At 37.9% G+C, this 9224-nt stretch overlaps 1 protein-coding gene across 1 annotated transcript; it reads right to left on the bottom strand.

Annotated features, from left to right (window-relative positions):
* Positions 1 to 7390: 7390 nt before the first annotated feature.
* On the bottom strand, positions 7391 to 8320 carry LOC113898641 (olfactory receptor 5H2-like). Its single transcript, XM_027551969.1, has one exon. The coding sequence runs from the start codon at positions 8318 to 8320 to the stop codon at positions 7391 to 7393; it is 930 nt and encodes a 309-aa protein (XP_027407770.1).
* Between the last annotated feature and the right edge of the window lie 904 nt (positions 8321 to 9224).

Raw genomic sequence — 9224 nt, 5'->3', positions numbered from 1 at the left:
GTGTGGAGATTCCCTAAAACTGGAAATAGAACTGCCTTTATGACCAAGCAATCCTACTTCTGGGCATACACACCGAGGAAACCAGGATTGAGAAAGACACATATACCCCAATGTTCATTGCAGCACTGTTTATAATAGCCAGGACATGGAAGCAACCTAGATGTCCATCAGCAGATGAATGGATAAGAATGCTGTGGTACATATACAGAATGGAATATTACTCAGCCATTAAAAAGAATACATTTGAATCAGTTCTAAGAAGTGGATGAAACTGCAGCCTATTATACAGAATGATGTAAGCCAGAAAGAAAAACACCAATACAGTACACTATCGCATATATATGGAATTTAGAAAGATGGTAATGATAACCCTGTATGCGAGACAGCAAAAGAGACACAGATATATAGAACAGTCTTTTGGACTCTGTGGGAGAGGGTGATGGTGGGATGATTTGGGAGAATGGCATTGAAACATGTATATTATCATATATGAAATGAATCGCCAGTCCAAGTTTGACACATGATACAGGGTGCTCGGGGCTGGTGCACTGGGATGACCTAGAATGATGGGATGGGGAGGGAGGTGGGAAGTGGGTTCAGGATGGGGAACACATGTACACCCGTGGCAGCTTCAGGTCGATGTATGGCAAAACCAATACAATATTGTAAAGTAAAAAAAAAAAAAAAATGTATCCTGCTCGAGGACATGTTTCTCCTTTAAGAAACTTCTGACTAATCCTGTCATTGTAAAATGTAAATTGTGGTAGTGGGTCTGGTAAGGCCTTTGCCTTTACAACCTTCAGACATTCTTTTGATTTACTGTATCACCCAATGAAAAAAGTATATAGCTCCCTTGCTAAGACTAGGAAGGGGGGCACTCTCCATCCACCTTCTGGTGTTTGTGTCAGAAACTTTCTCTGTCCATTGTTATACTTTAATAAAACTCTGCTACAGAAAAGCTCTTGAGTGATCAGCCTGGTCCCTGGTCCCAAAACTAAATCTTCTTCTTAGGAGATCATGAATCCAACATCGTTCACTGTAATCTATCATTATTTCATGTATATTTTTAGTGTTTCCATGGAATGGTTTAATCAACCATCACCAGTGTTCCTGACAACCAAGTGAACTTAACAATATAAAATCATGCTTTACTCTTAAGTAATCATTAAGTAATTCATAGGTAATTTTGCATTTCTTTTATAAAGGAATCAAAAAGATATCTTGTCCAAAATGTGATTTTAGCAGAAGTGTATATTTTCCTCTTTTCCAGCATGCTACTAAGTTTGGTTCAGTCTCTCAGTCATGTCTGAGTCTTTGCAACCTCATGGACTTCAGCATGCCAGGCTACCTTGTCCCATTACCAACTCCCAAAACTTGCTCAAACTCACATCCATAGAGCCAGTGATGCCATCCAACCATCTCATCTTCTGTTGTCCCCTTCTCCTCCTGCCTTCAATCTTTCTCAGCATCAGGGTCTTTTCCAGTGAGGCAGTTCTTCACATAAGGTAGCCAATGGCTTGGAGCTTCAGCTTCAGAATCAGTGAACACTTCCAATGAACACTCAGGAGTGATTTCCTTTAGGATTGCCAGGTTTGATCTTGCAGTCTAAGGGACTCTCAAGAGTCTTGGCCAACACCACAGTTCAAAAGCATCAATTCTTCAGCACTCACCTTTCTTTATGGTCCAAGTCTCACATCCACACATGACTACTGGCAAAACCATAGCTTTGACTAGATAGATTTTTGTTGGCAAAGTAATGTCTCTGCTTTTTAATATGCTGTCTAGATTTCTCATAGCTTTTCATCCAAAGACCAAGTGTCTTTTAATTTCATGGCTAGAGTCACCATCTGCAGTGATTTTGGAGCCCAAGAAAATAGTGTTTACCCATCTATTTGCCATCGAGTTTCCGGACCAGATGCCATGACATTTGTTTCTTGAATGTTGAGTTTTAAGCCAGCTTTTCCACTATTTTCTTTCACTTTTATCAAGAAGCTCCACAGTTCCTCTTTGCTTTCTGCCATAAGGGGAGACCTTATGCATATTTGAGGTTATTGATATTTCTCCCAGCAATCTTGATTCCTGCTTGTGCTTCATCCAGCCCGGCATTTCACATGATGTACTCTGCATATAAGTTAAGTAAGCAGGGTGACAATATTCAGCCTTGACATACTCCTTTCCTGATTTGACACCAGTCTGTTGTTCCATGTCCAGTTCTAACTGTCACTTCTTGACTTGACTCCTTTCCCGATTTGACACCAGTCTGTTGTTCCATGTCCAGTTCTAACTGTTACTTCTTAACTATACAGATTTCTCAGGAGGCAGGTAAGACAATCTGGTATTCCCATCTCTTTAAGAATTTCCCACAGTTTGTTGTGATCCACACAGTCAAAGGCTTGGGCATAGTCAATAAAGCAGAAGTTTTTCTGGAACTCTCTTGCTTTTTTCTATGATCCAGAGGATGTTGGCAATTTGATCTCTGGTTCCCTCTGCCTTTTCTAAATCCAGTTTGAACATTTGGAAGTTCTCAGTTCAGGTATTGTTGAAGCCTCACTTGGGGAATTTTGAGTATTAATTTGCTAGCATGTGAGATGACTGCAACTGTATGGTAGTTTGAGCATTCTTTGGCATTGCTTTTTTTGGGATTGGAATGAAAAGTGACCTTTTCCAGTCCTGTGGCCACTGCTGAGTTTTCCAAATTTGCTGGCATTTTGAGAGCAGCACTTTTACAACATCATCTTTTAGGATTTGAAATAGCTCAACTGGAATTCTATCACATACACTAGCTTTGTTCTTAGTGATGCTTCCTAAGGCCCACTTGACTTCACATTCCAGGATGTCTGGCTCTAGGTGAGTGATCAGACCACTGTGATTATCTGGGTCATTAAGAATTTTTTTGTATAGTTCTTCTTTGTATAGTTATGCCACCTTTTAAAATATCTTCTGCTGCTGTTAGATCCATACTGTTTCTACCCTTTTATGCCCATCTTTGCATGAAATGTTCCTTTGGTATCTCTAATTTTCTTGAAGAGATCTCTAGTCTTTCCCATTCTAGTGTTTTCCTCTTTTTCTTTGCACTGATCACTGAGGAAGGCTTTCTTATCTCTCCTTGCTATTCTTTGGCACTCTGCATTCAAATAGGTATATCTTTCGTTTTCTCTCCTTTGCCTTTCATTTCTCTTCTTTTCTGTTTTTTGTAAGGCCTCCTCAGACAACCATTTTGCCTTTTTGCATTTCTTGTTCTTAGGGATGGTCTTGATCACTGCCTCCTATACAATGTCATGAACATCCATCCATAGTTCTTCAGGCACTCTGTCTATTAGACCTAATCCCTTGAATGTATTTGTCACTTCCACTGTATAATCATAAGGGATTTGAATTAGGTCACACCTTAATGGTCTAGTGGTTTTCCCTACTTTTTTCAATTTAAGCCTGAATTTTTCAATAAGGAGCTCAAGATCTGAGCCACAGTCAGCTCCTGGTCTTGTTTGTTTCTGACTGTATAGAGCTTCTCCATCTTCCACTACCAACAGTATAATCAATTTGATTTTGATATTGAGCATTCAGTGATGTCTACGTTTAGAGTCATCTTGTATTGTTGGAACAGGGTGTTTGCTATGACTAGCGTATTATCTTGACAAAGCTGTTAGCCTCTGCCCTGCTTCAATTTGTATTCCAAGGCCAAATTTGTCTGTTACTCCAGGTGTCTCTTGACTTCCTACTTTTGCATTCCAGTCCCCTATGATGAAAAGGACATCATTTTTTGTGTTAGTTCTAGAAGGTCTATAAGTCATCATAGAACCTTTCTACTTAAGCTTCTTTGGCATTAGTGGTTGGGGTATAGACTTGGATTACTGTGATATTGAATGGTTTGCCTTGGAAACAGAGATCATTCTGTCATTTTTGAGACTACACCCAAGTATTGTATTTTGGACTCTTTTATTGACTATGAGAGTTACTCCATTTCTTCTGAGGAATTTTTGCCTAAAGTAGTAGATATAATGGTCATCTAAATTAAATTCCCCCATTCTGATCCATTTTAGTTCACTGATTGCTATAATGTTGATGTTCACTCTTGCCATCTCCTGTTTGACTACTTCCAATTTACCTTGATTCTTGGACCTAACATTCCAGGTTCCTATGCAATATTGTTCTTTACAGCATGGGTCTTTACTTCCATCACCAGCCACATCTACACGTGGGTGTTGTTTTCACTTTAGTTCAGCCTCTTCTTTCTTTCTGGAGTTACTACTCTTCTACAGTAGCATATTGGGCACCTACTGACCTGGGGAGTTCAACATGCTACTAAAGTGACAGAAATGAAGTTCAAAGATGAGAAATGTCTGTAAAAGAAGTGAGAATTAGATCACATCTATGAACTAGGGATTTTGGTGAATTTGTGGAAGGCATAAAGTAAAATATTTGTGATTGCACTAAAGGATAAGAACTAGCAGAGGAATCTATATACCAGGCATATAAAAGAGAAGTCTGCACAGGAATTCTGAGCTTCTGAGAGGACCCCAACCGTCTGTTCTGTACTCACCCAATCTAAAGTAAGTCTTGAGAAGTAATAGACTTTGTTCGTATCGCCATAGTGTGACATCAGACTGCTGATTCAAAGGAAGGTCATTTAGCGAACCAGACCATTGTGATGGCAGAAGATAGTAGCTTTTGTATTATCAATCCAGTTTGGGGATTGTAATAATGAATGAACAAGTAAAATCAAGACAGCTCGCATTAAAGCATCAGTACACTGAGACTGTTATACAACAACAAAATTTTTTAAATATAGATATATTCAATAACATAGATTTTCTTAGGAAAAAAGTAAAAGCAGCTAAATTATGATCCATTTCTATTCTTTGTCCAAGGGCTTGGGAATATCCCTTTTGGGAACAAAAAAAGGGCAGATCACCCAGTCTAGCCTTGTGAAGTGGACCTTCAAATGATAGGATAATTATATTTTTTAATGCTTGTATATTTTAAACCAATGTTTAAACCAAACAGGTGTTTAAACCAAGCATCCAACTGAATAGCTTCTCCTTGATATATGCTATAGTCTATCCCAGGAGCCAATCATAATGATAAAAAGAACAAGAATATAGGTAACTTTATGTGCGTAATGCTTGCAATTATCATTAAAGAAGAATATGAGTTGTGTGCTGTAGCCATCTAAGCCCCAATGTCTCCTGGGCTCACTGCAAGATTAAAAATGAGTGATATATTCTTACTGCACTCTATGTATTTGTGCTGTCATATTCAGCTCAATTTTATAAATATTTCAGAGATACTTATTCAAGACCTCATGTGTGTAAGCTGCAGTGTTGCAAAGTTATGCTCATTACTGCAAAAGATAGAGACTAAGACATCTAATTTATATTAAAAAAAAAAAAGAAGCTTGTGGTCCCCAAATAAGTATTATATTGGGTTGGCTAAAAAGTTTGTTTTGTTTTTTCTCTAAGGTGTTATTGAAAAACCCACACAAACTTTTTGGCCAACCAACAGAAGATCAAATGTGACCTAAGAAATATGAAAGAACTGACTAAACATTGCTATCTTCTTCAGTATAATGTGGAAATGCATTATGAATGCTGTAATATATGAGAAAAGCTTTGGATTAAGGACACCATTTGAGTTGTAAATAAAGATGAATGTATTGTCAATAAACAGTGTATATTCTCTGTGGACAGACTTGTATTAGCAAATGCATGTAGCTGTGTAACTTCAGGGTGTTTGGAAAGCTTTTTGAAACTCTTTTTGGGTATAAGACAAGGTCCATTAGGAGAATTGTGGGGTCAGTGACTTCTGAGTTAAACCAAGATATTATTTGAAAGGACCATATAATAGATGGTGAGAAAATCAGGGAGCAATCAGGAGGATAGAAATGGAGGTTGAGGTAGAGATAGAAAGATATGCAATAGTGATAGAGTAAGTTAGAAAGATGTAATACAGGGGGTGTGGATATAGATACAGATGTCTATGAATGTATGTATACGTATTTCATGTAATCTGGACATACACATGAACAAATAAATATATGCATGACTACATCTACAGAGCTAAATACAAATACTGTATTTGTACAGTATCCATCGGCAATGTCAATCCTCTAAAAGTTATTGAAAAGGGATATGATTTAATCATAGTTCTGTCTATGAAGTATAACCTGGCAACTATGTTTAGGACTTTTGAGTACCAACATGATAAAAGGAAAGTTTTGCAAAAGACAGAGGCAGATAGCTTGTAGGATAAGGTCCTCAGTGCATCAGTAAGTAGGTGTACGGAATTTCAGTGTTGTAAAAGGAAAGTCAGGAGTGGACCCAAAGATAGGTCTCTCATTGTACTTAGAGTATAGAGTGAGATGAAAACTAATGTTAAAGGACTTGAGGACACAAAAATATCCAAAATCTTGCTCATTTTTTTGTCTTTTCCAGCCACCCACTAGGCACTATGGCATTATATCAAGTTAACGTTATTTGAAATTTTGTAATATGCACTCAAAATCATGTAAACACTGCATGCCAGAAAGATTTATATATTATTGATTCATTTTAAAAGTTTCCCTTTAAAAAATCTAGCAAGATTGACCATTTCCTTCCTATTGTGCCACTTTTCTTCTTTAAGCCCATCCCAATTAAATTCTGCAGTCTCATCTAGCTTTCTAATTAGTGAAGGTTTTCAGATTATCCTACAAAATACAGGGACAACTGGGAAGTGACATCATAGACAGTGAGAGCCAATTCCCTCTTTTTGTTGCTCATGGACAATGACTGGGCTAAGAGCATCCTCTTAACATTTGACTCTCCCTTCACTGTCTTAACTTGCTTCTCATTTTTCTTCATTGCTTTTCCCATTTCTTTTTATTTCTCTCTGGTATATGACTGTTGAATCCCCATGGTGATGGGGGAATTCACCATGTCCCAAATAAAGTGGACTGAAAGACCTTTTGGTTTGCAGCAGAATTCTTGTGATTTACACCATTTGATTCAAACACACTGCATACATTGTGGATTTATATGCAGTTGAGTCTCCAGGCTGTGCAGCTATATTACTATCAAAGACAACAGAGTCAAATCCTATTAGAGGAACATTATTATTTCAGTGCCTAATCATTTTATAAATCTACATTATAAAATACACAAGTATGTAAAATATTTTGTTTCCTGCTTCAATTATTCTAATGTGACATGAAAATTGTTGAAACTTCCTTATGTTTTTGAACAGTATACATGAATATCTTAAGGAGTATGTTAGTGCTAACAACTTGAGTCAAAACACTAATTATAACTGTAAAAAACCTTGAACCCTAACCCAATCTGAACCACATATAATCTGCACAATTTTGTGACTATCAGTAAAAAAAAAAAAAAAAGAACTGATAATAGTATGAGATCTAAATATTTCTCTTTAATACTTTTGTCAGTGAATCTATGACTTTCTTATTTCTCAGGCTGTAGATGATTGGATTTAACAAGGGAATTATGACAGTGTAAAATAGAGAATCCATCATATCTTGATCATCTGCCTGTGTGGATCCAGGGCGCACATACATGAAGAGAAGAGTCCCATAGTATAAAGAGACAGATAGGAGGTGGGCTCCACAGGTGGAGAAGGCCTTTCTTATGCCTTGTACAGACTTATTTTTCAAAACCGTATGTAGAACAAATGTATAAGAGACAAGAACAGTCATAATGCTGCACACTTGTATTGACCCAGATGAAATAAATACCATTAGGACATTAATTGAAGGGTCAATACAAGAAATCCTAAACAATGGCATGATGTCACAGTAAAAGTGATGTATTATGTTAGACTTACAGAAGGTTAACCTGAACAAAGCACCTACATGAATCATGGGATGAATAAGCCCTGCTACAAATGATGAGACTAACAGCTGGATGCATAGTTTGTTGGTCATAATCACTGGATACAGTAATGGTTTGCATATGGCCACATAGCGATCATATGCCATTGTTGCAAGCAGAAAGCATTCCGTGGTTCCACCAAATGCAAAGGAAAGAAATTGTAACATGCATTCAGAGAGAGATATCATTTTACTCCTGGCAAAAAAATTGACTAGCATCTTGGGGGTCACTGTGGATGATATCCAAGAATCCACAAAGGCTAAACTCCCAAGGAAGAAGTACATGGGGATGTGAAGATGAGGGTCATTGTAGATAAGATAAATTAGTCCAAGGTTTCCCACAGTGGTGATGACATATATCACCAAGAACAACAAGAACAGGGGGATTTGCCACTCCAATTGATGGGGAAGTCCAGTGAGAACAAACATTGACAGCAGTGTTGCATTTTTAGGATCCATGCTCCCTGAAATGAAATGCAATAAATGTAAGATATAAGTAGATGTAAATGACCCCATGGACTGTATCCCCCCAGGCTTTTTCATGGGGATTCTCCAGGTAAGAATACTGGAGTGGGTTGCCATGCCCACCTCCAGGGCACCTTCCCAACTCAGGGATCGAACCTAGGTCTCCCACATTGCTGGTAGATTCTTTACTCTCTGAGCCCCCAGGGAAGCCCAAGTAGATGTAAGCTTTATAAAAAGAGTATTGGGAGAATGTAGTTGAAACAAAGTCATACACTTATCAGAGTGCCTTAAATGTATTTAGTACTAGCATGCCCACTCCAGTATTCTTACTTGGGTAATCCCCCAGAGGAGCCTGGCAGGCTACAGTCCATGGGGTCACAAAGTGTTGGACGCAACATAGCAACTAAACAACAACAACAAATAGCAATGGAAACTAATTTTGGAAATTGGTGTAGTGGAAAATGCATTTATGGCATTAAAAATGTGGGAGAATGAAAGGATATAGAGAAAAGAAAAAGACTGTCAATGAAACATGTAAAATATCATGTAGGAAACGAGTTGCCAGTCCAGGTTCGATGCACGATGCTGGATGCTTGGGGCTGGTGCACTGGGACGGCCCAGAGGGATGGTATGGGGAGGGAGGAGGGAGGAGGGTTCGGGATGGGGAACACATGTATACCTGTGGCGGATTCATTTTGATATTTGGCAAAACTAATACAAGTATGTAAAGTTTAAAAATAAAATAAAATTAGAAAAAAAAAAAGAAAAAGACTGTAAACATTAGCTAAATTTATGGAGATAACTGAATGTGTGAGGGACATTCTGTCTAGGATATGGATGAGATTCCAGGGAAAAGAAATTTGAACTATTACAAAATGATTTGGATGTCATGTGAAAG

Source organism: Bos indicus x Bos taurus, chromosome 1 (assembly GCF_003369695.1).
Source record: "Bos indicus x Bos taurus breed Angus x Brahman F1 hybrid chromosome 1, Bos_hybrid_MaternalHap_v2.0, whole genome shotgun sequence".
Taxonomy (NCBI): domain Eukaryota; kingdom Metazoa; phylum Chordata; class Mammalia; order Artiodactyla; family Bovidae; genus Bos; species Bos indicus x Bos taurus.
Note: the sequence above shows the minus strand (reverse complement) of the source record. Positions and strands in the feature narration are given on the sequence as shown.